This window comes from Muntiacus reevesi, chromosome 1 (genome assembly GCF_963930625.1).
Source record: "Muntiacus reevesi chromosome 1, mMunRee1.1, whole genome shotgun sequence".
NCBI lineage: Eukaryota > Metazoa > Chordata > Mammalia > Artiodactyla > Cervidae > Muntiacus > Muntiacus reevesi.
The window spans coordinates 63,123,627-63,150,792 of NC_089249.1; the positions used below are offsets into that span (position 1 = coordinate 63,123,627).

Below are 27,166 nucleotides of genomic sequence, written 5' to 3' on the forward strand. Positions count from 1 at the left end.
ACAGGCTGACAGGCCGCCGCCCTCAGGAGCTGCCCTCAATGGCCCCGTGTGACGCTGCTGCTGCGCAGTCTTGGCGCCCAACCCAGAAAACTACCTGGTGACGCAGTTTGTCTTTTTTAATTTAATTTAATTTAATTTTAAAATAAATGCTGCATTGGTAAAGCTGGCAGTTGGAACCAGCCGGACAGCCCCGCCTGCATTTCTCCTGCCTGACCCCGACCGAGCGGGCCACGGGGGTCCAGCCCCGCACACAGCAATAAGGCCTCAGCCGTGGTCTGCCTGTGGGGAGCCCGGGGCCGCAGCCCCAGAGGCCTGAGGGCCGGGCCAGACTCCCTGCCTGTTTTTTACCAGTTTTTTTTTTTTAACAGATGTAGGAAGAGCCATGTGTTTGCACTTTTTATCTGGCGCAGGAGAGGGTTTCCGAGGCTCTGGGGTCAGATGTGGGTCTGGAGTGGGGCTGACAGAGCTCCTGGGAGCGGGCCGTGCCAGGCTGCAAACGACTGCCTTAAAAAACAAGCCCCCGGCGGCCTGGCAGGGTGTCCTGGGCCTCCCGCAGGGTGCACCAGGGGCGCCGGGCAGGCGCTGGCTGTGGGCGGGGTGCAGAGGGCCCAGCAGTGCTGGGGGCGCCGAGCTGTCGGGGGGGCCTGTGGGGTCAGCCCACGTGATGTTCTGAGGGCACTCAGACCCTCGACTCCAATAAAGGCTGTTATTCTCACGTACAGACCCGCGTGTCTCATTTGTTGTTCAGCTGCAGGCCCTGGAGCTCCAGGCAGGGGCCCACCTGAGTCGGCTGAGAGCAGCTCTGCCTGGAGTTGAGCTCGGGGCAAGGACCTCAGCCCAGCGGCGGTCCCCGGGCTGGGAGCACCCCTCTCACGGTGGGTGCTGCCAGCGGCCCCGCCGACCCCGTGCTGTTGTCTCCACCCGGGACCGCTGGCCCCCACAGTGCCACACCCCACCTCCCACCTGCTGCCGCCCCACGCCTGGTTTGGCACCCACTGTGAGTGAGGCCCAGTCCAGGTGACCCCCGTTACACCCAAGAATAGGGCAGTGGGGAGTCCCGGTCAGGGCAAAGGCAGGACTCTGGGAGAGGAAGAGACGGGCATTTGGAGCAGAGCTCCCGGCGCGGATGCAGTCAGGGCGCCATGCCCTGCCACCCCACTTTCCCCCCCCGAGCCCCAGAGAGCCCACCCTCCTGGCATCGGACTCTCACCTGACCAGGGGCCAGTGAGTCCGCACCCTGTCCTAGCCAGCCCCACCCCTCTGGATGCAGGACGGCTTCGGGGGGAGGGGGGGGTTCCCCTCCGCAACACACCCCAGGTGGTGGCCGCCCTCTCTGCCAGCCCCAGGGTTGCCTGAGGCCCGGCCCTGACGATGCCACCCCCCCACGCAGCGGCCCGGGTACAGGGGAGCGGGCAGAGCAGACACAGGCACGCGGTGTCGTTAGCTCTTTATAGACTCTCATTCTAGGAAGAGGGCGCCTGGGGCCGGCCGGCCGGGGCCAGCACACAGACAGGCAGGGGAACTATTTACAGGCCCACCGCGAGGGCTGTACCGTGCTGCTCCCGGCGGGCACTCGGCCAGGCCTCCAGTGAGCAGGAGCGGGCGGGCGGGGGGCTGTACACGTGGGGCTGGGAGGGGCCTCAATACTGTCGAGGGCGGGGGCTGTAAACATGGCCGGGGGCCCTGCCCACCCCTAGTGGTCGCTAACGACGCAGGGCTGCGGGGCAGGGCCGCGCTCAGGCGTCTGACAGGCAGCTCTGGATCTGGTCCACCCACTGCTGGGCCGACGGCACGTCCTGGGCACAGAAGTTGTAAACACGACGCGTCGTCTTCACCTGGGGACACAGGGCGCTGACTCCACGGCTCCCCCAGGGACAGCCGCGCCGCGCCGCCCCGCCCCCGCCCCCGCCGCAGCTCACGTCAAAGAAAGCCTTCTCGTCCACAGTCTTGGGGGCACCCATGGTGGGCGCGCCGGGTGCCACCGCCTCCACCTCGGCCAGGTCGATGACGCCCTTGCACTCCGTGTCCACGCGGTGGTCATAGTAGCGCAGCTGAGGGGAGCAGGAGTCGGCAGGGCGCCCTCAGCTCCCCGCCCCGCCAGGGCCCCGAACACTCACCTGGTGCTTCGTCTTGTCCAGCACGAACCAGCGGGCCTTCCAGGGCTTCATGAAGGCGCCCTTCTTGTACAGGGTGCCCTCGTAGGACCTGTGTTTGCAGCAGGACCGGCCAGACCACCTCAGGGCCCGGCACTGATGCCTGCTCTCCACCCCCGCCAGGCCCGCCAACAAGACCCAGGAGTCCGCCTCCAAGCCAACCCGAGCCCCGAGCCCTGGGTCCCCAGACAGACATTTGTGATGGCCCCCACCAGGGCCTCGGCAACAACGCAGGGGCCCCCTCAGGGCAGGGCCTGACGAGTGACTGTGGCCACGCGGCCCTTGGGCCCAGAAGTGGGGTGCAGCCTGCGGGGCCCCCGCCCCCGAGAGCCCGCGCCAAACCCCGCAGTCCCTTCCCTCTCTGTCTAGTGGTCACCAGCTCCGCATCCCAAAGGCTAAGCCCACTTGCTTCTTCCCTGCACTGGTCAGCTCACGCTGAGGCCACCGGTCGGGCCTCACCCACCAATCCCTCTGCCTGAAAAACCCCAGGAAGCCCCCGAAGGCACCCGCCACGCCCGTCTGGGAGCTGCCGCAGACCTGTTCTCACTCTCTGCCGTCTGGAACTGGCTGTAGAGGGTGCTGGTGCTGCGGCGGGCTGCCTGCCGCGAGCTGGACGCGGTGGAGCCGCTGCTCTGGTCACTGTCCAGGCTGAGGCTCAGTGTGGAGCCCACGGGGCCCTCCTGCAGGTACACACCCAGCGAGCGGCGGTGGTGGGGCACGCTGGACACCAGCAGGGAGCTGGGGGTGCCCTGCGGGCAGGAGGGGCCCGTGTCAGGGGGGCCTCCCCGCCTCCAGGCCGCAGGCCCGCGCCCCCCCCCCACCTCCGCCCCGCTCACACGTCCGTCTGGCCGGCCCTCGAGGCGCTGCGCTGCCTTCACCCGATCCCAGGCGTCCTTCCAGCGCTCGGGGGGGCGGCCCAGCTCGGTCTCCAGACGCTGCATCTCCTGCAGGGGGGAACCAGTGAACTCAAAGATTCTGCAGAAGGAAATACCCAGACTGGAACTCGTAAAGACAAAAGCATAGAAGCCATAGAAAGGAGACAGTGAAAAGATGCAACAAGTGTGTAACTGTCATCCACGAGGAAAATATGCAAGGCTGAGGGACTGGACAGTATCAGTATTTGGAGAAAATGGCTAAAAAAAAGACGTCAAAAATGTAATCAAAACACTACAAACCCCAAATAGGATAAGCTGAGCATACACACCCCAGGATATTAAGAAAATTAACATTTTCAGGGTATTATCAGAAAAACTTCTGAAAGAGAAAAATTCCAAAACCAGTCAGAAAAAAAAGACACACTATCTTCAAAAGAGCAACAAGGCGCTGACTGGCGCACAGACGTGGAGCCGCCCTCCAGCCGCCACCACCAGCAGCTACGGGGCTGGACAGTGCAGGAGCCGCCGGCGGCCTGAGGCCCGAGAGGGGCGAGGGGGCGGGGCAGAGGCAGGGCGTGGGGTGTAGGGCACCCAGGTCTATGGGGGGCGGGGAGAGTGAGCAGGAGCTCGACCCTCTCCCTATAGCCCCCCCACACAACCGCATCTCTGGCCAAGAGCAACCGCCACGTGTGCGGCAAGATCCCAGGAGGCCTGGCAGAGCAGCCACTCAAAGCTGTGAGCTGTATCCGGACACTGGAAGCCACACAGCTCAGGGAGACGCAGAATCATGAGGACACACTGCTGATGACAAAGACGTTCCGCTGAAACCTGGAGAGATCATGTCCGTGGAGCCTGGAGGAAAGGCTTCTCTACAGATGCCTAACAAAGTCTAAGAGCAACCCCTGAAAAGACCAAGCTGACCCACAAGGTCACTAACTGCTAGCAGGAAGAAAACCCATGACCCTGGAGGAAAACAGATCTGGATCCTCAACAGCATCCAGCTCACAACAATTCTTAGACAAGCAAGAAGGCAGGGAGAGGAGAAGCATCGTCAGAGGAAAGTGAAACAGACCCAGAAATGAACTAGATACTCAAGTAGCATATAAGAGGTTCAAAACAGTTATAAGTACATTTAAGATTTCAAGATGAACATAATGGTTGAGAAGATGGGGAATCTCTAGAGAGAAAAAAATCATAAAGAAAATGGAAACTCTAGAGCTGAAAACTCTAATATCTAAAATAGAAAATTCATTAAATAAGCTTCAGAGCATTTTAAACATAAGGAAAAGAGCAGTGGACTTGAAAGCAGGGTAATAAAAATCGTACAACATGATCTGCAGAGGAAAAACCCACAGAGCCTTAATGACCTATGGGGCAAGAAAGTCCCAGAAGAAATGAGGGGGTAATCATACAGGAAAAACTTTTTAAAGAAATAATGGTCTAAAATCTAGTAAATTTGATTAAAACCATCATCGCACAACGTCTGAGGCGCTTAAAGAGCTCTAAGCAGCGCACACACACACACACACACGCACGCACGCACGCACGCACGCACGCACGCACACACACACACACGCCAACGTGATGGTCAAGCTTCGGACACTGGACATGAAGAGAAGGGCTCCCTGGTGGCCTAGTGCTGAAAAATCCGCCCGCCGACACGGCAGACACAGGCCTGATCCCCCAGTCCGGGAAGGCCCCACACACCCCAGAGCAACTGAGGCCGGGCGCCGCAACTGCAGAGCCTGTCTGTGCTCCAGAGCCGTCGTCTGCAGCGAGACGCCTGCACACCACAACTGGAGGAAAGCACGTGCAACAGCGAAGACCCAGGACGGCCACAGAAATAAACAAAATGGAGAGAAAACCTTAAGGCAGTCGGGGAAAGAGGGTGACGTCACACAATTTACAACGGTAAGAAGGAGCGTCACCACTCAGAAACATCGCCAGCAGAAGACACTGGAACAGCGCCTTTAACTGCCAGGGCTCAAAGTTGTGAACCTAGAATTCTGCATCCAAAGAAAACACCCTTTAAAAAAAGAAAGGCCCAGAAAGAGCAATTAAGGAAACAATACCACTTACCACTGCATCAGAAAGAATAAAATACCTTGGAATAAACCTGCCTGAGGAGGCAAAAGACCTGTACGCAAAAAACTATAAGACAGTGCTGAAAGAAACTGAAGATGACCGAGGAAAGACATACCGTGCTCTTGGACTTGAAGAATCAATCCTGTTAACTCATTACTGACTGGGGAAGGGGGGCAGGGGCGGGGGTTGCAGAAACTAATGCTTGTGGCCAATGATTTTTATGTTGTGGCCAAAAATCAATCTGGTTATTCACATTTTGCAGGTTATTACATTCAGTAGTTACACACGACACACCGGTAAAGTCTTCTAACTTTCGTGAAATGTTTTCAATTCACTCTTCTGTAGAAGCAAAGGTGCATTCTCCAGTACCGTGAGTTTCATTTTCACTTCCCATTTCAGAATCAATCACTAAGGTTTTTTGGAAAGTTTTTTTTTGGCTTTCGTTGATCTAATATTCACATCATCTGAACAGAACTATATTCTGAAGAACTATCCTCTTCTGAGACATTAGTACATATATCACTTGGACAATCAAAGACAGTATCTGCGTAAAATTCACTGAAAAATTCTTCACTCAAAATTTCACAAAGCATCAGTTTTGAAAATGTCACATTTATAATATACACAAGGTTGAGACAAAAGCCTAACAGAGCAAAACGTGAATGGCAGAACTTCCCTGGCGTCCAGTGGCTGAGAACCCACCTGCCAACGCACAGGACACGGGTTCGGTCCCTAGTCTGGGAAGATCCCACTTGCCACAACCTCAGAGCCACAACCACTGAGCCCCAAGCTGCAACCGCTGAAGCCCGTGTGCCTGGAGCCCCCGCTCCATACCGAAGCCACCACAATGGGAAGCCTGCTCACTGCAAGGAAGAGCGCCCCCTACTCGCTGCAAGCCAGAAAATAAAAGCGAAACTTAAAAAATGAACAGAAGACCTAAACAGATATTTCTTCAAAGAAGACACGTGTATGACCAATAGGCTCATGAAAAGATGCTCGATATCACTATTACCAATTATTAGAAAAATGCAAATCAAAACTATAGTAAGGTACCACCTCACACCAGTCAGAAAGGCCATCAGTGAAAAGGTCTACAACTTAAATGCTGGTGAGGGTGTGGGGAAAAGGGAGCCCGGCTCCACTGCGGGCGGGAGTGAAAACTGGTGCAGCCGCTTCGGAGAACAGTATGGAGGCTCCTTAAAAACTGCAAACAGAGCTGCCATGTGACCCTGAAATCCCACCCCCAGGCATACATCCAGAAAAGACAAAACCTCTAATTCGAAAAGATACATGCACCCCAATATTCACTTCAGTACTGTTTGCAATAGCCAAGACATAGAAACCACGTATATGTCCATCAACAGATGAACGGATAAAGGTTCAAAATCAAAGTGTATCAAAATCACTCATATACACAGTGGAATACCCTTCAGCCATAAAAAGCATGAAGTGATGCCACCTGCAGCAACATGAATGGGCCTAGAGATCACCACAGTCAGTGAACTTAAGTCAGAGAAGGAAAAATACCGTTTGATGTCGCTTAAATGTGGAACCTAAAAAATTAAATAAGTGAACTTATTTATAGAACAGAAACAGATTCACAAAGACAACAAACATGGTTACCAAAGGGGATGAGGGGAAGGGACAAGTTAGGACTCTGGGATTAACATACATACTCCATGTGTATAAAGTAGATAATCAAGGACCTGCCCAGCACAGGGAACCATATTCAGTATCTTGTGAAAACCTATAATGGAAAAGACTCCACAATATATGCACACACACAAACACATATATATGCTTCCCTGGTGGCTCAGACAGTCAAGAATCTGTCCGTAGTGCAGGAGACCCAGGTTCAATCCCTGGGTCGGGGAAATCCCCTGGAGAAGGGAATGGCAACTCACTGCAGGATTCTTGCCTGGAGAATCCCACAGACAGAAGAGCATGACGGGCTACAGTCCATGGGGTTGCACAGAGTCAGACACGACTGAGAGAATGACACTTTCATGTATCAGTTCAGTTCAGTCGCTCAGTCATGTCTGACTCTTTGCGACCCCATGAATCGCAGCACTCCAGGCCTCCCTGTCCATCACCAACTCCCGCAGTTTACTGAAACTCATGTCTATCGAGTCGGTGATGCCATCCAGTCATCACATCCTCTGTCGTCCCCTTCTCCTCCTGCCCCCAATCCCTCACAGCTCAGGGTCTTTTCCAATGAGTCAGCTCTTCACATGGGATGGCCAAAGTACTGGAGTTTCAGCTTCAGCATCAGTCCTTCCAATGAACAGCCAGGACTGATCTCCTTTAGGATGAACTGGCTGGATCTCCTTGCAGTCCAAGGGACTCTCAAGAGTCTTCTCCAATACCACAGTTCAAAAGCATCAATTTTTCAGCACTCAGCTTTCTTCACATGTATCAAAATCACTCTACTATATACACCCGAATCACAACATTGTAAATTAATTGTACTTCAAAAAAAAAAAGAAAGAGTGACAATAAAAAAACTAAAAGGCACAATAAAGAGATTTTCAGGTAAAAAAAAAAAAAAAAAGCTTGGGGAATTTATCACTAGCAGATTTGATTTACAAGAAACATTAACAGTCCTTCAGGGTCTTCCCTGGTGGTCCAGTGGTTAAGAAGCTGCCTTGTAGTGCAGGGGACAGAGGTTCAGTGCCTGCTCGGGGAGCTACGCGCCACAGGGCAGCTAAGCCCACGCAGCCGAATAGATCAAGCGCGTAAGTAAGTACCGAGTGGAGAAAAGCTCAGGCTGGAGAAAACTGACACAACGGCAGACCTACAAGGAAAGAATGAAAAATACTGGGCATGGCAAACAGGCTGTTCCCTTATCTAATTTCCTCAAAACAAAGTTGGCCACTTAAAATTAACATAATCCACGCTGAGCGCTGACATCACAGGTCAAAGTAAAATGGGCAACGACAGCAAAATGATAGGAGTCGGCAGCTCCGTGGGGGGGTCGGGGGCATGGGTACAACTCAATCCCGAAGATCTGTGACTGCGGTCACTGACGACCACTACAAGTAACGCAAAGACACAGCTCACAAGCCAGGTAATGCTGGTAACGTGGAGCAACGATGCTCAACTATCAGGAAAAATAACAAAAGCAAGAAAAAAGCAAAAAAAGGACAGCAAGCAGGAAGCCAGACTTCACACCAGTGTGAAAGTGCCAGCTGCCCAGCTGGGTCCACTCTTGGCGGTTCTCTGTCCATGGGATTCTGCAGACAAGAACACTGCAGTGGATAGCCGTCTCCTTCCCCAGGGGATCTTCCTGACTCAGGGATCAAACCTGGGTCTCCTGCACTGCAGGCAGATTCTTTACCCTCTGAGCCACCAGAAAAACCCATCGCATCAGTGACTAAGTGTAAATGCTTATGCCGGATTCACACTGCTGTACGCAGAGGCTAACACAGCACTGAAAAGCAATTATCCTCCAACTATATATAAAAAAAATTTGAGAAAAATTTAGACGTAAATAAACAAGTATAAATAGACCTAAAAGTCCAACGAAAAACAGAAACGGGTAAAAAGAAGCCCTAACTACAAGAGTACCAGAAGCTCCTCTTAACTGTGAAGACACAGACCAGCCAGAAGTGAAGGCACCGCAGCCAGTACCCGCCACACAGACGCTGGTCCGGGACGCCGCCGCCACGCCCGCAAGCAGCGCGGGGGTCTGCCCTGCGCCTGTGGGCCCCCTCCACCCACAGAGCCAGGACCCAGGCTCCCCCAAACCCTGGAGGGCAGGCGGTGCTGGTTCTTAACACGCCTTACCGCCTGCTCGCTCCTCACCGCTGCCCACCCTCCCCACAGGAAGCAGCAGCTCAGGACGCCGCCCGCTGAGCTATCCCGGAAGTCACCCAGCCAAGGCGGGGCGGGGAGGCTCCACCCAGCGCACAGACCCCTCTATTCCAGGGCGCACCCGCCAGGTCCGGCAGGCAGAGGACAAGAGCGGCCTGAGAGTCCCACCCAAGCTTCTCTGAAGGGACGCCGGGCAGCTGGAACCCAGCAGGGCCCCGTCCACACGGGGGTGTGCACAGCCAGGAAGGCGAGGGCAGGGGTCTAGAGAGGACAGAGACAGGCTCTGTGCAAACCCCGCTCGCCCCTGGGGTGATTCCAAACCTTCCTGAAACTGCGGGGTTCACCACAGCCTCGGTCACCGCTGCCTGCAGCCAGCACTCAGGGCGGGCACTGCAGGCCAACGTGGGGGGTGGGGGGGCCGCCAGACTGACGCACGCCGGACCCCCGCTCCCAGTCCCCGGGCCGCACGCACCTCCAGGAGCCGGGAGATGGCATCGGGCTGTGCTCGGGGGCGGCTGTCATAGCAGGGCCACACCACCCGGCGCCTGCTCTGGGGGGCACCCCCATCTGGCCGCTCTTCCTCCGGGGGCTCGGGGGGGCCCTGCGCCAGCTCCCAGTCGTAGGGGGGGCCCTCGGCCAGCGTCTCCTCGGTGTAGAAGTCCCACACCTTCAGGTTGGACACGTTGCTGTAGGGCCGCAGGACCTGGGGGAGGGCCCGGCGTGAGCACTGGGCGTGGAGGCGCCCGGCCACCTCGCCCGAGGCCCGGCTCACCTCCGCGTCCTCCGGTGCGTACATGTAGTTGTAGAACACGGGCGTCCGCTTGCTCAGCCGCTCCACGTACTCCCACACCGAGCGGCAGGCCTGCGGGGCCCGGCGCTCCCCCTTCTCCTCGTAAAGCAGCCCTGCGGGCGGGTGGGGGCAGAGCGCGGGCCTGCTGACCACGCCCCTCCCGCAGGCCACACCCCCCACCAGCGGACCGCCCCCACCACCTCCTGTATCCACCCGCCCTGCCCCTGTACCCAGCTCAATGCGTTCATAGTCGGAGTCCAGCAGGAAGGTCCGGAAGCGGCGGGAGACGTGATGGTAGCCAAGGAACTTGAGGTAGAAAGGACTGAACTCGAACTCCATGGGGAACTGCAGGTGGATCTGTGTGCAATCAGGGGTCAGCGGAGAGCGGTCCGCACGCACAGCCCCCAGCCACCGCCACCCACTCACCTGGTGTACACAGTCCAGGAACTGCAGGAAGACTGGAGTGAAACCACTGCTCTGCCCAGCTAGAGTGTGGGCCCCGCGGTGGCTGAAGCGATGGCCGAAGGACAGCCACTCCTTCTCCACCAGCAGGCGGAAGCCTTCCAGGGTGCGGTAGAAGGGGTCTGAGAGCAGCTGCACCAGCGACACCACCTGAAAGCAGCATGGAGGGTCAGCAGGGTGTGGGGACCCCGCCCCCCGCGCACCCGAGTGGGGATGTCCCCGCCCCACCCCCCCCCGCACCTGAGTGGTGATGTCCCAGCCGTCCTCCAGGCTCACCAGGACGGAGGAGCCCGAGTCCAGGAGCTCCACCACCAGCACCGACACCTGCAGCAGCTTGTGGATCTGCAGGGACCCGCACCCCTCAGCACCTCCCAGGGCCCACACACCCACAAAGGAGGTGTCATGCAGGCCAGCACCACGGGACGGACTGTGCCACAGGCCCAAAGTGGGCGGGGTGCGTCCCTCGTCCCGCCCGCCCGTCAGCACCTTCTGGGCCTGAAGTGGCCCTCCCTGACACGCCCAGGTCCACAAGGACAGATCAGAGGGTGCCCACACGGCCGGGCCCTGGCCTCCACCCCTGTCCACCTCCCACCACTGGGAAACACCCATCACCTCCTCCCAAAGCCAATGAGCAAGCCCAGTCCCCACCCAGTTGTGGCTCTAGGTAATGGGGGGGGGGGTGCCGCAAGCAGCCAGGTGGCCACTGGACAGTCCCTCCCCGTGTCTTCTGTACCCTCCTCCCGGTGCCATCCCCCACAGTGGGGTCAGGGGAGGGGAGAGACCTGGATGAGCCACTCTGAGTCTTCCAGTGAGCGCAGAAAGGAGGCTGGACCGGGCTCGGTGGCAGGACAGCCAGGGACACAGGCCTTTAGCAGCTTCTTGAAGCTCGCCTTCACCTGCCGCGCCTCAAACACCTCAATGGGCACCAGCTCCCACTGCTGCAGGGGGTCTGGCCGCACACCCTGGAGGAGGCCAACCATGGTAAGGCGGGCCCAGACCTCACATCCCCACCTGACCCTGGGACCCCGTCCCAGTCACCTTCAGCTGGGCTTTGTCTCCAATGATATAGAGGGCTGCGCGCTGGGGCCGCAGAAAGCCTGGGTCAGGAGGGGCCCCGTTGGCCTGCGGGGGGCCCACACCTGCTAGCCGGGAGCCCACATCAGTGCTGAGCCCACCGCTGCGCCCGCTGGCCCGGACGCTGCCCCATTTACCTGCACAGAGAAACCAGGTAAGCACCAGACTAGGGCCGGGGCACCACTTACCTAGGGCTGAGCTCCCAGGAAGGGCAAGGGCAGGACTCGGGGTGTCAGGCTGTTAGTGCCCAGGGCTGTGGGGGGCTGGGTCACACCAGTCTGTCACGTGGGGCCGTTAGTGCCAGACGCGGGGACGTTAGTGCCATGACCGCTCAGTCCCATGGGGACCGTTGGGACTGGTGTGGGGGAGCCGGCCTGAGTGGCCAGTACGGTACCTCGGGGCGCAGTCCGTCTGGAGGCCGAGGCCGCCATGGGGTTGGACAGCGTGGTGACCCTGGCTCTGGGGCTGGGCACTGGGGGTACAGCAGAGAGAAAGCTCAGGCCTGGCCCCAGGCCTGGGGGAGTGCCCCGCAAGGGGGAAACTATGGCCCAAGGAGACTGGGCACAGGGCTGAGTTGCCCCAAACCCCCAAGGGGTCCCAGGGAGACAGAGACAGTGTGGGTGAGCACCAAGGCCCCCTGCGCCCCCGGGGCACGCCAGGGAACAGCGGGCCCGGCGGCACGCAGAGAGGGGAGGGGACAAGCAGGACCCTGGGCCTCCTCTGCGCCCTCAGCCCATGGACGCGGACAGGGCTGCTGAGGACGTGGCCACCCAGCACGCCCTGCCAGGCACAGAGCAGACGGCGGCCACGAAGTGCAGCCCAGCGAGGAGGCGGCCCCCAGCCTGGGACCTTCGAGGTCGGTTCAATCCAGGACACACGCAGGCTCGAGGCTCATGGGCTGGACGTGCAGGGTGAGGCTCTGCACTGGTCTCTGGGTTCTAAAGGCAGCACCAAGTCCCGCCCCTCCTCTGAGTGGGGTGCGGGCCACTGGAGGTGAGCAAAGAGGCAGCCTACCACGCTGCAGGTAAAACCATCACCCACAGCAAGGACACTGTGTCTCCATGACAGAGTCTGAACCAGAACCGTGCATGGCTGAGGTAAGCTGAGCCCCTGTACACCCCGGGTAATGAGGGGGTGGCCCATGCCCAGAATTCGGGGGACATGAAGCAGCAGCACAAGCACGATCAGGGAAAACACAGGCACGAGGAGACAAGCGGGCCCGTGGAGAGGGTGCTCGCTGCCCGCAGGGGCCGCTCAGAACCTCTGGAGCAGACAGAAGGCAAGACAGCGAAACCATGACACGAGCTGAGGGACGGAAAACTAACAACTAGAAAGCGACGTTCCCAGCAAGAAACGACACGGGTAAGGTACGTGCCCCTTCAGAAGGGTGGACGCCAAAGCTGGTCCTCCCTAGGTCGGCATCCCCATGAACCACCACGAGGACAGTGGGACCGCCCGTCTCCACAGCCGACACGGGTCCTGTGCCACAGGACCGCAGGCGTGGGTGGTGCGCTCAGAGGACTCAAGAGTGAGCGGCGGGAAGAATCAAGGAAGGTGCTCAGGCTTCTGGAAGGCTGGACCCACAGGTGGTGCCACCAGCCCGAGCCCACTTGAAGGCCCTAGCGCCTCTGGTGGCTAGAGCCACAGCAGAGGAAAACGCAGACAAGTCTGAAGGGAGGGAGGGAATCAGCAAGGCCTGAGTGACAAGGGACCCCTGGTGTGATGCCTGCACCAGCCGGGGTAAGGGGGGCGTATCACAGAGAAAGCACCCCGAGTGACATCTGCCGACTGCACACAACCGCCAGGACAGCCCCAGGTGTGCACAGGCCCTGGGTGGACACCGTCCCCACGTCTGTAAGGAACCGGCAGAGGCCAGCTCAGGCCAGCATCCGGGCCACACGCAGGCCCAGGGTGGGCAGCTTCCCAGACCTCGTGCCTCCAGAGGGCAGATAAGCCCTCCAAGCACAGACTGACAGGCCTCTGATCACCAAGCCCCAAGCAGAGGAGCAACAGGGGTTACACGGCAGCGGGAGGAGGCCCAGGGGGCCGAGAGAACGAACCAGAAGGGGCCAGAGTTATCACGAGGGTCCAGGAGGGGACCTGGGGGGCGGGGAGGCGGGGGCAGAGCAGGGGAGGCCGCCACAGGGCCCCGACGAGGGGGACAGGGCGCAGGATGGGGCTGGGGGAGGGAAGCACGACGCAGAGGTGACTGCCTCAGAGCAAGGCCCCCGGGCGAGGCTGCTCCTGCCGGCACACACCCTTCCCCTGCCTGCAGGCCCTGGGGCCCTGCTGGGGTCTGTCTAGAATCCTCTCCCAGTGCCAGGCACTCACGCAGCTCACCACCCCCAACAGCGTCCCCACCCCAGGACACCACACCACCCCCTCTCCGCAGCATCACAAGCTCTCCTGCACCACTGAGCACCTGTACCCTGAGGGTGAGGGGCAGGGCCTGGGAAGGTCCCTGGGTGCATGCCCTGGGCCTGCTGCCTCCCCTGCAAACCCCCAAAGGAGTGGTCAGAGCAGGGCCTCAGGACACTTACTTGGTCCCACTACCCAGACACGGCCCCCTCACCGGCCTGCCTTCCATAAATGCCTCCACTGCCCCCAAGTCCTCCCATCCAAGTACACTCACCATGGCTGCCCATGTGGGCGGAGGAGAAGCCGCTGAGCGTGTTGCGACCGGATGCATCCGCGTAACGCGGCATGGAGCTGACTACAGCCTGCAAGTACTTCTCTTGTTCCAGGCTGCTGGAGTCGGCCTGGGACTGGCCTGGCGGGGGAGGCAGAGGTGGGGGCGGGGCCCAGGGCCCTGGGGCGGGGCCAGGGCGATGGGGCTGGGCCAGGCGCTGGGGCGGGGCCATAGCGGGAGCAGGGCGCCTACCTGGGGAAGGCGCATTCTGGGCCTTGAAGAGACCGACAACACCCTTGCCGTGCAGGCCTCCAGAGCGCAGCAGCACGGCCTTGGAGCGCCCGCTGCGCCAACAGACCACGGGGAAGCGGTTCTGGCGGTAGCAGCGGGAGACGCGCTGCAGAGCGTTGTCCTGGATGCTTTGGGGCACGATCAGCAGCCCCGGGTAGCTGCAAGGGGGCAGCAGGTGAGGGCAGCGGCACAGCCGCCGTGGCCCGCGGCAGCACCCGGGGCCGCGCCAGGGCTCACCTGCGGCAGATGGCGTACATGCGGTTCACCGGGGAGATCCGGAAGGGCTCAGACTTGGCTCGGCTCAGGCTGCTGCTCAGCGTGCCCAGCCCCAGGCGCTGGTAGTCCCGGCAGCACGCCCGCTCCACCAGGCTGCTCATGGTCATGCGGTCCGAGGGCTTCAGGGCCGAGGACGGGGTCAGCGTGCTGGGCTCCAGCTCCTCCGACACTGGGGCAGACCAGGTACACGGGGGTCGTCACTCACAGACCACCCAGGTCCCCCATCCACGGGAAGGTCTTCACCCAGACCACCCAGGGCTCCCCCAAGCCCACCAGAGATCTCGTCCTCTTGGTCCTCAGGGGACGGCTGGCCCCGATGCTCCCAGCTGGGGGGGTTGTACTTCTTCCGAGTGACATACTGCCGCCCGATAGTCTTCTTGGCATTCTTCACCAAGTTCCTAGACAGGGTCCTGGGGAGGTGGGAGGGCACGGTCACAGAGATGAGATGAACGAGGGGACACACACACAGCATCCTGGCTTCTGGGCCCAGTTCCCTACCTGAAGGAAGGTCCCTTGTCCTTGGTGGCACGGGGCGGCCGGCCGGGGGTATGGGCAGAACCCAAGGTGAGCGCGAACGTGCCTCTGATGTCTGGTGGGTACCGCAGCTTGTGCAGCTGCTTGCGGAAGAGCTCGGCGCTGTCAGACCCCACCTCCTCGTCAAACGCCATCTTCAGCAGCTACAGCAGACGGGACGACCTCAGAGGCTGGATGGCCTGTGGGCCCGAGCCCAGCCACCAACGCAGACAGGCCTCCGGGACACCCACGCTGCATCACTGGAAGACGAGTGTTTCTAACAGGGTGGATGGGTGAGAGCCCTATGGCCAACGGGCCCCGGAGAAGGCAGCTGGGTCTGCCACGGGACCGTGAAGGTCAGTCTCGCCTCTGCGTCCAGAGACAGACACCCCTGAGGGAGCACCCCAAGGCGCAGGGCTAATGGAGGGTCCGCTCCCCAAGCCGCACGCAGCTGGAGACTGACGACCGGTCTTTGCGTGCATCCCCTCCGCACGGGTTTCAGGCAGGCGCGCCCATGCAGCACCCTCGACCCGGACCCCAGGGTCCAGCCTCACACGAGACGGACAGCCCGACGACCAGCACGTGGCACGGGCAGAGGACCCCGAGCTAAGGCGCAGCGGCTCCCACATAAAGTCAGGGTCACAGAGGGCTCGGTGCCGGCCTAACTTCCTGCCTGTGAGAACAGGACGAGGGGCCCTCAGACCTCCGCCCACCTGGAAGGTGCAGGAGCGCAGCTGCAGCCCGTCCTGCAGGAGCTGGTCCACAGGGGTCTGGACGCTGATGCGCTTCTCCTTGGTCAGCGCAGCCACCGGGAAGGAGCGGACCACCACCTGCTCCCCCACTTGGGACAGGCCGGGGGCAGAGTCAGAGGGATGGGAGGGGAGGGGTCACCGAGCCTCAAGGGACGAGGGGACCAGAGCTGTGGGGCGGCCGGGGCAGGCGAGGAGGGGCAGACTACGGACTGTCTCCACAGACCCCCACCCGAGACAGGAGAGGTAGGGGCAAAGTCCTGCTCACCCAGGGACCTGGGAGGAGAGGGGAGGTGAGGCTGGGGTGGGAGCAGAGGCCCTGAGGCTCACCCAGGGGGTCGGTGGGCATCCCCGTGAAGATGACCCGGTATGTGGTGAGGAAGACTGCGCCCTCGGCCGGCAGCAGTGCAGGGCCGCCCCCAGGGCCCCCCGCGCCTTCCTCTCGCCCGTCGGGCAACAGGTAGACGCGAAGGCCGTCGAGCACACACTCCTCTCCGGGCAGCAGGCGCGGCCGAAGCAGCTTGGGCTGTTTGGGGAGGGGAGCGGTGCCTCAGGACACGGCTGGGTCCTGGGCCCACCCCCCGTGGCGCCCCCTCACCTTCTGGATGGGGGGCAGCCTCTTGCTCTCTCTGTGCACGGCCTCCAGGGTCTCGATGTGCATCTGGACGATGTCTGTGGGAGAGCAGTTCTCACGCCCTGGCCTGCGCCAGCCCACCCAAGGGGAGTGTTTCCAGGCCCAGAGCCCATACCTGGCACCATGACATGCAGCCCCTTGAGGTGGTCGCTGGTGACCCCACTCTCTGTGCAGACCTTGTCCACGAAGCGGTTGATGAAGCGGACCACAGCCCCGGCCACGTCACAGGCCTCCGCGTCCTCGAAGCCGCTCTCCGTGTCGTAGCTCTCCGCCACGCTGCCCGCCATGCTGGCCAGGGAGAGCACAGTGGGTGCCAGCCCGGCCTGAGGCCCCCGCCGCCCGTTGCCACCCCAGGCCAGGCCCCACCTGTTGGTGACAAGGCTGTTGCTGGCGCTCTCGAGCTCGCCCAGCCCCGCGCGCTCCCGGAGCAGGCGACTCTTGCTGCTGTCCAGGGGCAGGAGCAGGTAGCTCATGCGGTTGGCGTAGTGGATGGCCTGGCTGAAGACGGTGCTCTCCTCCTTCTGCACCAGCTCCTGCTGCTTCTCTCGGCTCAGCGTGGGCCACAGTCGCCTCTGCTCAGAAGCCACGTCCAAGGCAGAGCGCTCGTCCCCCTGCGGGGGCGCCTCCCCTACCTGACGCAGGGGCACAGGTGAGCGAGAGCCAGGCCCACCCATCCCCCAGCCCAGGGAGCCCCCACACACCGAGAAGGGGTCCCGGTCCTCGGCAGGCTCCAGGTAGAGGGCCCGGATGTGGGTTTGCACGTCCCCGTAGAACATGGCCTCCCAGAACTGCGGTGTGCTCCACACCACGTGCTCCTGCACGCAGCTGTATGCAAACTGCGTCACCCCTGGACTCAGCTTCTGCAGAAAGAAGTGGGAGTCAGCGGGGGCAGCCGGAGTGGGCAGGGGAAGACCCTGGCCACCCCAGCACTCACCCGGCAGAAGGCAGTGACCAGGGGCAGCAGAGCAGCTGCGATGCCGTGCTCATCCAGGGAGGTGCAATCCTGCAGCAGGCCAGGGGTGTCGGAACCCTGCCCAGCACGCCCCCACTGGCACCGCCGACAAGAGCGGCACCTCCCTCAGTCCCTGGACTGTCTGCACCAGTTCCCAGGGCTGCTCGGAGGGTGAGGGCAGTAGACCTTTGCGCTTGGACTCTCCTAGGCCACCCGCACCGGCAGACCAGGGTCTCCCAGTTGTCACACTGTCAGAAGAGGCACCCTCACGGGCTGGCTGGGGAAGCCCTGCCCGCCCCCACCCTGCGGCATCCTCTCGCCAACAGTGTGAGGCCCGGCCTCACCTGCAGGCAGCAGTTCATCATGCGGACCACAAAGTCGAACTGCTGGTGGTCCAGGACGGCCCGGTTCTGCTGCACATGCAGGTGCAGCTCCTGGGCAAGGCAGCGGCGGGCCGCGCGCCCCTTCAGGGCCCTCAGCACAGCTGGGAGCAGCTGCGGACAGAACCACAGAAATGAGGGCTCCAGCCTGCGGAGACCCCAGCCGTGCCCTGAGACCCTGGAGGGAGGCACAGGGAAGGCCCGGCCCAGAGGTGGGGGCCGGAGCGCAGGCTCTCCGCTCAGAGGTGGCTGGAAGCCATTCAGGTCCGGTCTGCACCAGACACGGCACTTCACTGCCTAAGAGAGGCTGACACTCCAGTGTAGCCAGCCCTGCCCACACGCCGCTCACGACATGGCCAGCGTGCCGAGGTGCTCGGAGGGAGGCGGCCCCATGGCTGGCCAGGCCCCGTGCGCAGAACACAGGTGCCAGCAGCCGGCTCAGCACCTCGGGCTCAGAAGGGCTGCACTGAGACTTCTGTTACCACCATTCTCTTTGAAATGACCAGGAACCCAGTGTTTAAAAAAAAAAAAACAAACAAGAAACACAAAAGTGTATAGGTTTGCACTACTTTCTGTGAGAAAGAAACAAAAACCACTAAAACCCTTAGGACTTTCTGACAACTAAACACTGAAGGAAATCCTACTGCAGGCCATGTCCAGCTGCTCTGAGCTGGAGGGAGGGGGACCCAGGCCTGGTGTCCGCCCGCCCTCTCGCTGGCCTGGCTCCTGCCAGAGGCCCTCTGGGAGACACTGTCCCGGTCCAGAGCAGCCACACAGAGCGCCCGGCACCCCCTCACCTTCTTGGCCTCCAGCATCTTCCCCTCGAACACATAGGAGATGCAGTTCCGGACCACCTCCAGCCGGCGCGCGCTGTTACCATGCAGCCCGCCACTCCGCTCCACAATGGCCGCTGGGGAGCAGACAACACGCTTGCCTCTGACCTCACGCCCACTCTCAGCCACACATGCCCCGCCCCGCACCCCCAGCTACGCACTCATGGGCGGCCCCGAGGGCACAGTGGTCCTCTTCTCGGCCTTCACAGCGGGGGGCGCGCCCTGCATCTTGGCCGCGGCCTGGTCCACGATCCACTGCACCACGCCCTCGTCCAGCCGGGGGAAGGGCCGGGGTGCCCGCCGCAGGTGGCTGGCCTCGCCTGGCCGCTGTACCTTGTGCATAGCCACAGCAGGGTACGGGTTCTCCTGGGGGGACACAGGCAGGCGGGGTGAGCGGCCCCGCTGGGGCGGCAAGGTGGCCTCACCAGACCAGCCCGTGGTTCACGTCGTCTGTCTCACGTTCTTGTAGAGCTGCTCAGCCAGTTCCTTGACGTGACGCAGAACTCGCTGGGGGTGGTTCTCGTCTGCCCGCATCCGAGCGACTTCATGGGCCACCAGCTGGGGACGGGGCAGAGTCAGGAGGGATGGCTGGAGCAGGATAGGGGTGGAGGGGGCTCCTCCCAGCTGGGGTGGGGGTGCACCTCATCAAACAGGTCTGTAGGGCGGTAGGGGACCCCGCGCTCTGACACGAAGCCTGCGAAGGCCATGCCCTCCAGCACCTTCATCAGGAAATCATCCTCCACGAGCCCGCGCTGGCCCAGGAAAGCTGCCTGGGGTGCACAAAGAAGTCAGCCCTCGGGCACCCCTCTCTGCCCACCTGCGCCCCGCCTGGCACCCACCTTATGAAAGCGGATTACGGGCTCCGGGTGGATGCGGACCATGTGCAGACACCAGCGGTAGCCTTGCAGGAGTTGAGCGAAGAGCCTCAGGAAGACGGCACGCAGCTCCTTGTCCTGGGACACACGCGCGGTGAGTGCCCGCCCGCCGCCCTGCCAACCCCCCCCCCCCAACACACACGCCACGTGCGTCCTCCAGGACTTAGTGGCGGGGGGCCCCCCAAAGCTGCAGTGACGCCCACCTGCATCTTCAGGGAGGAAATGGACATCGTAGGTGGAGGGAAGGCAAGGTCGGCCAGCTCCAGCTCTGGATCCAGGACCTGTGGAGGCAGCAAGGACCAGGGTCGGCTGCACACCAGCCCCAGGCCCCGGGTCCCTCTGCCCACCACGCGGCCCCAATCCCGTCTCACCATGCTCAGGATGCTGTGTGTCTGACTCTGCAGGGGCTCAGGCAGGGGTGGAATGTGCACACACTCGGGGACAGTCACCGTCCCGCCATCCAGATCAGCAACAATCACGTCCAGCTGTGCAGCAAAGGGAGCGCGTGGTCAGGGACCAGGGACCGCTCGGCAGGGCCCGGGGTCGGCCCAACCCGGAGCAGCAAGGCAGGCCCCGAGGAGGCCTCACCAGCTCCTGGGCCTCTGCCTGGAAGGCGGCATTGACTCCGATGATGAAGGGCGTGGGCGTGCTGAGCACCTCCAGGAGCTGCGCCGGCAGGATGGGCACGTAGGTGAAGCTGCAACAGGCCAGGGTTCAGTGCGGCCGCCCCGCAAGGGCTGGGGCAGGCGGAAGGGCCGCAGGCAGCGCTAAGGGAGGCACCTGTATCTGAGAGGGAACAGCAGCGCCAGGAGTCCCCGGCAGGCATCGGAGAGGCGCTGGTAGCTCCGGGACAGGAAGAGCACCTTGTGCTCGGTGAGTGCCGCGCAGAACAGGGACAGCACGTTGGTGATGCCTGAGGGGGAGACGGGCTCAGCGGCCTGGCGTGCAGTGCAGCCTCGGCACCGGCCAGGCGGGTGGAGGCAGCGCCCTGCGGGGGGTTGGGGGGCTCAGGGGGGGCCAGGCTCACCCAGCTGGCGGAATAGCAGGGCCACACTGCAGCGGCTGATGGGCAGTGAGTCGGTGAGCGGGGTCTGAATGACCTGCCGGTCCCCGGCGCCCAAAGAGATGGTTCTCTGCAGAGAGAGGGGCCAGGGCTCAGCTGCTCCGACCAGACCTGGGTCAGACCCGGGCTCCACAGCCTCAGGAGGGCCTGGGAGGCAGACAGACCCCCAGGTGGGACCAGCAGGGATGGGCGGGGGCAAAGGCCAAACCTGGCTTCTGCCGGCCCAAGCAGAGCTCCAGAGAAAACTTTGGGCCTCTGACCTGGGGGTGAGGATAGGGCCTAAGTGGGCAGAAGAAACAAAGAATCCGTACCACTCCATCCTCACCAGAGTCCAGCTGCACAGGACAGGCAGAGAGACACGGTTAGACACGCCCACACGCGGGGGGCACAGACCGGGGGCACAGACCGGCCGACGCCGACAGCCAGACACAGGCAGAGAGACACGGTTAGACACGCCCACACGTGGGGGCACAGACGGGCCGACGCTGACAGCCAGAAACAGGCAGGCCTGCGGAGCGTGCAGGCAGAGGACACACAGGTGCGGGTGGAGAGCCGGGCGTGAGCCGGGATACGAGGCAAGCAGGGCCACGGGAGGTGGTGGCTGCCAGGGGCGCTGAGACAGAGGGTGTCCGAGGCGGGGCGTTCCACCAAGCAGGACCCTGAGGGCCTCAGGCCCCACCCCGTGGCCTCGGACACGATGAGGGCCTGAGGCTGCCTGCCCCCCAACCCACCTGCGAGCCCCCGGCCAGGGGGATGAGGCACGTCAGCAGGTTCCCGACCACGTTCTCCAGGCCCACGTTCAGACCCTCTACGTGGATGGTGTAGATGAGGCCGAGGCTGTTCTGCAAGGATCATAGGCTGGGGATGACGGTCCAGCCAGCGAGAGCACCCCATGGCCAACCTGGGGAGCCAGCTGCCCGCCTCACCCTGAACACCTCCACGTGGTCCAGTCGTGACACCAACACCAGCGTCTTTGGAGCAAACAGCTGGTCAGGCGGGCCAGGCGCGGGGGGCGACAGTGCCCCCAAGCCCCCCTCATCGGCCTCCTCGTCCCGTGCAGCGGCGTCCCGGGCACACGCACCTTCCTGCGGACAGAAGCTGTCTGCCGGGGTCCAGGCGCATCCCCAAGCCCAGTGGGGAGGGGGCGGGGGTCCAGGCGATGCAGACGGGCCTGGCCTGCTGGGAAGTACAGCCTCCTCGGGGTGGGGGCACCAGGAGTAGACACAGACAAGGAGAGACGCGCGCGGCGGGGGGCGTCCGCAGCCAGGGGCTGGCCGGCGGGCTGACCTGCGTGGGCTCCACAGGCTCCCAGAAGGTCAGGCAGGCGCAGTAGTGCCGCTCGGAGTTGATGTCGGTGAGGACAGCAACGAAGAAGGTGGGGGGGTTCCGCTCAGGACACAGCTGCCACCCACTGGGCTGGCAGAACTGGGAGAGACGGCGGGTCAGCGGGCAGCACCCTGGGCCCCCAGCCCTTAAGGGGCCTCAGGCGAAGCCCAGCACCGGGGAGCAGCGGGTTCTGCAACCCGAGTGCCTTGCCTCCCGGAGCTCAGCACCCTGCCCACAGGAGTAAGGAAGAGGCCCCGGCCGCTCCGTGTGGGCAACGACCCTGGGACATGGGACAGGCCCCCATCATGAGGGACGTGATGGGGGCTCCCCGCCCTCCAGGGCAGCGACATCGCCCTGTTCCCAGCAGGGCCGGGCCCTGTAGGGGTCCTCCGCGTCTGCCCCGCCGCCTTGGCACCCCCAGCCCTCAGCTCCAGACCCCAGGGCGCCCCACTCACCAGCTCGATGCCCTGGGGGAACGGGTTGTCCTCCCAGTCCTTCTCCGGGAAGCGCTGCAGGATCTGGCCCTGGCCTTCCCCACTCCCTGAAGACAGGAGTGGGGGTCAGGACACCGCCCGAGCCCCACAACCCCACGCGACAGGAGCCTCGAGGGTGCAAGAGACTTCTCACCCACCTGCCCTCACCTGGCACCAAACCAGCACCCGCTCCCAGACCTACGGTTTCCCTAAAGACGATCGCATGAGGAGACACTGCCGGGCCCTGGAGCCCAGGGCCACCGGGGGCGTGGAGAGGAGCCCGGCTGTGGGTCGGGGCGGGTCTCCTGCCCAGAAAGTAGAAAACAAGCTGATGGCCGCCGGGGGAAGGACGGATGGACACACTGGGAGCCTGGGACTGACACATTCTCACCACTACGCAGAAACAGAGAGCTGGTGGGACCTGCTGCAGGGAACCACTCAGTGCTCTGCAGTGACCTTCCCGGGAACAGAACCTACAGAACTGTCCCAGTGTTACTCGCTCAGCCGTGTCCGACTCTTTGCGACCCCATGGACTGTAGCCTGTCAGGCTCTTCTGTCCCTGGGATTCTCCAGGCAGGAACACTGGAGTGACTGCCTTTCCCTTCTCCAGGGGATCTTCCCGACCCAGGGATTGAACCGGGGTCTCCTGCACTGCAGGCGGATTCCTTACCGTCTGAATCACAATGGATACATGAATAGTTAATTCACTTTTCTCCATAGCACAACCTTAATGCAACATTATATATTAACTATAATCCAATAAAAAATTTTTAATGACCTGGAAATTTTAAAAAGTAAAACTATGAGAGCCTCAAAAAAACAACAACAAAAAAAAGAGCTCAAGCGCCGTGGCCCAAGGGACAGCAGCAAGGGGAGCTCAACACGCCCCACCCTCAGCCCCTGGCTCCAGGTCCCGCCCCCCACACCCGCTCCACCAGTCAGAGCCCCCCAGCCCCCCACTCCCAGAGAGCCAGCTCCGGAAGGGGAGAGCTGTTCCTGACCCCCCGGCCAGCCCCCGACTCAGGCCCTGGGCCCACGGCCCTGCCTCCCCTCACCCGCCAGCCCGACAAAGGTCTCACACTGGTGTGGGTGCCAGGGAAGGACCACCCATGCCTATGGCCCCCGAATGCTGCATGTTCCTGCTGCCTCAGAGGCAGACAGGACCAGCAAAGGTCCCAGAAGCAGGCCAGAGAGGGGTGGGGCCGGCAGGAAGGACAGGAAGGCTCTCCTGAGCCCTGAAGCTGCTGGGCACAGCTCTGCCCCCTGCCCACACAGGCCGCCACGCACACACACGTGGCTGTGTGCAGCCCTGGGCCCTGTGGACCAGGGGAAGGGCGTGTCCCCGCACTCCCAGCCTCCTCGCTCCCATGTGATCCCCAGAGAACCCCTCCACGCCCAAGTCACTGTTTCCAGTCCAGCCCACACGGGCAGGGCCAGCTGGAGACCCCTCCCTCCTGCCCACCCTCCACGGAGCCAAATCTGGAGGCCTGATGAGGGCCCAGTCGGGGAACCACTTCCCTCACAGAACTCGAGGAGGATGAACAAGAGTCTCTGACCCGGCAAGGTGGCAGCTCAAGCAGTAAAGACAAAACCCCTCCACCTTCACATCCCACACTCCAGCAGGTCCCGCCCTCTGCTCAGACCAGCCTCCCGCAGAGGAGCAGGGGCAGAGGGAGGGCGGGACAGCTGAAGCGTGGGGCCTCTGCGGACCTGCGAGATGCGGTCCCACGTCCAGCCAGCCTGAACCTGAACGGACGCAGGAGCCTCAGACAGAGCTGGGGCCTGGACCCAAGGACACTGGCAAGCAGACCCCAGCAGGCAGGCGAGCAGGGCTGCAGTCTCGAGCCTACCACCCTCCAGGAAGAAGGCCAGCAGCAGGTAGGCGGCTGCCGGCTGGGGACGGGGAAGGGCTGTGACTCTGACTCAAAACCTCAGCTTCCTGCTGCCCTCCCCTCCCCCCACTGACACCGAACGAGGTGGCAGACAAGCCAGGGTGGGGAGGACAGGTGTCTGCTGCTGCCACACCCACCCACCCCCACACACCCTGGGCCCTGCAGGCCCCCCGAGGGCCACCCTCAACAAGTCCAGGCTCGCGCGCCCTGTGCGGGGCTCCTCCCCGTCCACGCCCCCAGGCCAGCTTGTGTGCAGCCCCAAACCGCACCCAGGGCTCACCCAGTTCTTGCCACGAGGCAGCAGGCAGAGGGAGGAGGGGGTGCGCGGCTGAGGACGGCAGCCTCTGCCCCCAGCACCCGCCCAGAGCCGGGGCAGGTGGACTGCAGAGGGCTGCTCCCCACGGCCTCCCCACAGGAGGCAGGCAGAGGAACGGGCCACCGGCCCCCCATGGCCCACCCATCATGCAGAGCGTCAACTCCCAGAGCAGGCACTGCCTCCAAAGAGCAGGATTCCTGGACCCGGAGCCCTCCCCTCCACCAACAGAGGTGAGGGGCAGCAGGGGCTGGGGCGCTGGCGAGGCAGTGAGCGGACCCCCGCCAGCCCCTCCTCTGAGCCACGCCAGCCCCAAACCCAGTCCTCAGGCCTCAGCCCAAAGAGCATCACCTCTTCAAGCCAGCTCTCTGAACCCTGCCCACGCACGGAGGCTGCAGCGGGACCCCAGGAACCTCCCACCCCCACCACTGCCTGCTGGGGTTCCTGGGGCACCTGCCGGCCAGACACGCGCTCCACCAGCAAGAAGCTACATCCTGTGCAGCGCTGCACCTGCGCCCCGCAGCCCGCGGGCTAACCAGCCTCCGGCCGCTCCTCCCATGCCCAGCCCCTCCCACCCCACAGGCTCCTGGGGGGACGTGCGGGCAGCTTCCAGAGCCCCACTCACACCAGCGCACACTGTGGACCTCTCCTGACTCCCTCCCCCTTCTCCGAGACCCCAGGCCACACCTCCACTCTGCGCCAACAGGGGCCCAGCTGCAACCAAGGCTGCAGGCCTGCGTGGGGGGGGGGGGGGTGTCTGCCACATTGCCTAGCACCCCCACCAACCCCAGCTCCTGAGGCCATGGAGGGGACCTCCAGCAGCTGAGTTCCTGCCCCATCATAACTGCCCCACGTCGGGTGGACAGGAGGGAGGACCCCCCCCCCCCCCCAGTGACAGGACTAACCCAGCCAGCACGGCGGGGCGCCACGGGGCCAGCCTCTAGGGGCCTGGAGGAAGGGCGCAGAGGCCCCCTGGGACGCAGCTGGCTCAACAGCTTCCTCCTGCAGCAAGCCACTCTCCGCACAGTCAGCCCCGTGGGGGGAGCACAGAGCGCGCGTCTGTCATCCCCAGCAACGCCGTCACCAGTGCCAGGCTCCGGTGCCCGGGCCAGCCCAGGCCGGCAAGTGCTGGGGGCAGCCCGCTTGGCCCCCGACTCAGCGCCCACGCCCGGAGACCAGCCCGGCCATCGGAAGGACAGCACCCTCCCACTGCTCCACCCCCAGACCTCAACAAGGGCCCCCCACCCCATGCCCCCACCCCCGAGGCTAGAGCGCAGGACTAGGCAGAGGGGCTGCAGTCTTTCCAACCTCCTGGTCAGACAAGCCTGGCTCTGACCCAAGGCCTTGGACCCTTCGGGCTTCCAGACCCGGCCAGCCCAAACAGCTCCAACCTGCTCCAGAATGGGGCAGGGCCATGGGTGGGGAGAGGTGACCGGCTCAGCATGGTCAGGAGTGAGGCCAGGGCGGGAGAGCCCTCTCCTCAGATGAGACCACCCTGGCCAGGAAATGGGCATGGGTGGGGGGTGGGCTCTCTGGCCCCCATGACGTGCCCAGAGCTGGGCCAGGGTGTAACATGTGCTAAACCCAGGGCCTCAGTGAGGAGCGCCCCCAACTCATCAGCAGAGGAGCCTGCAACCTCTGAGATGAATGGAAGGGTCCCACCCCAGCCCCTCCCTTCCCCGCTACCTACAGCCCTCTGCCAGGTAGTCCCACAAAACCAGGATGCTCCCTCAGGCAAGGAAGATGTCCAGATGCCAGCCAGGGACAAGACACCCACCACGCCTACCCTCTCCACTGAGCCCAAAGGCCCCGGGACCCTGGCCTCGAGTCCAAGGCCTGCCAGCAGGCAGGGGTCCTCTACCTCCAGCAAAGGCGCCCACCACCTCGAGTGTCCACACATGTGCGGCCCAGCGTTAACAAGACACCCGTCACTTCCCGGAGCTTCCTGTGTGAACGCGTCACGGGTGCATGCCCATCTCGTGCTCACGGCGGCCAGCAGGGAGGCCTCTGTGACTCATCCCATCACCAGAAGAGGAGACTGAGGCACAGAGGCCGAAAGACTGGCCCGAGGTCACAGAGGCATCAACAGGCGAGGCAGGAGCCTCAGGCCGTGCTCCTCTGCTTCAGCCGTGGGCTTGCTCCTCACAGGATGGACCAGTCCTGCCAAAGCAGGCCCTGAGGCGAGGTGGCTGGCCAGCAGCTGACCAGCTCCAATCCCAGAAGATAGTGGTTAGGGGGTTCCCCGGCCCCCAGCCCTACTGCAGGGGACATCCTGAGACTCACTCCTTCCTGTCACTCAGGGCGACAGGCACTGTGGCACCAGCCTTCTCCCCTGTCGTGCTCAGAGGCCACATACCCCGCGGGTGCCCACCGCCCGCGTGGCTCCAGCCAGCTTGTCGTGGAGCCCACTGAGGCCGCCTCTCCTCCCCCTGACGTTCACTCCAGTTGCCGCCACCATCAGCATGCCGCCCCCAGCTTCTGCCTCCTCAGACCTCCCCACACGGCCCGCAGCGCCCTCAGCCCCCAAGCCCACACTGCTTATGCAGTCCTGGGGCCCCCATGCTGCGGCCACACCTCAGCCAGCCCGGCCGCCCCAGACCCTGTGCACCCCCTGCTGCAGGTGGCACGGCCTTCTCGCTGCCCCCACCCCACATGTCCTGGAGAAGATGGCTCTCCTGCTGGGCCTGTACAACACTGACAGCCTGCCACGTGCAG

At 62.7% G+C, this 27,166-nt stretch overlaps 2 protein-coding genes across 16 annotated transcripts in view; one reads left to right on the forward strand and one right to left on the reverse strand.

The window, feature by feature from the left end:
• PPP6R2 (protein phosphatase 6 regulatory subunit 2) overlaps nt 1-715 on the forward strand; it is a 60,894-nt gene extending 60,179 nt beyond the window's left edge. For 5 of the 8 annotated variants that reach the window (XM_065945894.1, XM_065945889.1, XM_065945901.1 and 2 more), the window contains one exon: nt 5-715. In XM_065945894.1, the coding sequence (XP_065801966.1) occupies nt 5-101 (97 nt within the window). In that variant the 3' untranslated portion in view covers nt 102-715. The other 3 variants (XM_065945919.1, XM_065945907.1, XM_065945913.1) reach the window with 3 other exon arrangements.
• SBF1 (SET binding factor 1) overlaps nt 710-27,166 on the reverse strand; it is a 27,908-nt gene continuing 1,451 nt past the window's right edge. Inside the window, exons 2-42 of one of the 8 annotated variants that reach the window (XM_065945853.1) lie at nt 22,229-22,314; nt 21,735-21,872; nt 21,374-21,532; nt 21,179-21,289; nt 20,759-20,782; nt 20,412-20,517; nt 20,165-20,297; nt 19,973-20,081; nt 19,756-19,869; nt 19,588-19,665; nt 19,349-19,462; nt 19,151-19,279; nt 18,969-19,067; nt 18,671-18,875; nt 18,474-18,586; nt 17,641-17,790; nt 17,279-17,347; nt 17,046-17,204; nt 16,711-16,976; nt 16,460-16,632; nt 16,309-16,382; nt 16,041-16,236; nt 15,675-15,802; nt 14,947-15,125; nt 14,722-14,858; nt 14,410-14,617; nt 14,134-14,330; nt 13,885-14,022; nt 11,647-11,724; nt 11,217-11,389; nt 10,961-11,140; nt 10,419-10,520; nt 10,143-10,328; nt 9,947-10,073; nt 9,699-9,829; nt 9,399-9,629; nt 2,990-3,097; nt 2,691-2,902; nt 2,118-2,205; nt 1,920-2,051; nt 710-1,835 (exon numbers count right to left, since the gene is read on the reverse strand). In XM_065945853.1, coding sequence (XP_065801925.1) covers nt 1,737-1,835; nt 1,920-2,051; nt 2,118-2,205; nt 2,691-2,902; nt 2,990-3,097; nt 9,399-9,629; nt 9,699-9,829; nt 9,947-10,073; nt 10,143-10,328; nt 10,419-10,520; nt 10,961-11,140; nt 11,217-11,389; nt 11,647-11,724; nt 13,885-14,022; nt 14,134-14,330; nt 14,410-14,617; nt 14,722-14,858; nt 14,947-15,125; nt 15,675-15,802; nt 16,041-16,236; nt 16,309-16,382; nt 16,460-16,632; nt 16,711-16,976; nt 17,046-17,204; nt 17,279-17,347; nt 17,641-17,790; nt 18,474-18,586; nt 18,671-18,875; nt 18,969-19,067; nt 19,151-19,279; nt 19,349-19,462; nt 19,588-19,665; nt 19,756-19,869; nt 19,973-20,081; nt 20,165-20,297; nt 20,412-20,517; nt 20,759-20,782; nt 21,179-21,289; nt 21,374-21,532; nt 21,735-21,872; nt 22,229-22,314 — 5,639 coding nt within the window. In that variant the 3' untranslated portion in view covers nt 710-1,736. Of the gene's footprint in view, nt 1,836-1,919; nt 2,052-2,117; nt 2,206-2,690; nt 2,903-2,989; nt 3,098-9,398; nt 9,630-9,698; nt 9,830-9,946; nt 10,074-10,142; nt 10,329-10,418; nt 10,521-10,960; nt 11,141-11,216; nt 11,390-11,646; nt 11,725-13,884; nt 14,023-14,133; nt 14,331-14,409; nt 14,618-14,721; nt 14,859-14,946; nt 15,126-15,674; nt 15,803-16,040; nt 16,237-16,308; nt 16,383-16,459; nt 16,633-16,710; nt 17,205-17,278; nt 17,348-17,640; nt 17,791-18,473; nt 18,587-18,670; nt 18,876-18,968; nt 19,068-19,150; nt 19,280-19,348; nt 19,463-19,587; nt 19,666-19,755; nt 19,870-19,972; nt 20,082-20,164; nt 20,298-20,411; nt 20,518-20,758; nt 20,783-21,178; nt 21,290-21,373; nt 21,533-21,734; nt 21,873-22,228; nt 22,315-27,166 lie in introns of those variants that run through there. The other 7 variants (XM_065945859.1, XM_065945844.1, XM_065945848.1 and 4 more) reach the window with 7 other exon arrangements.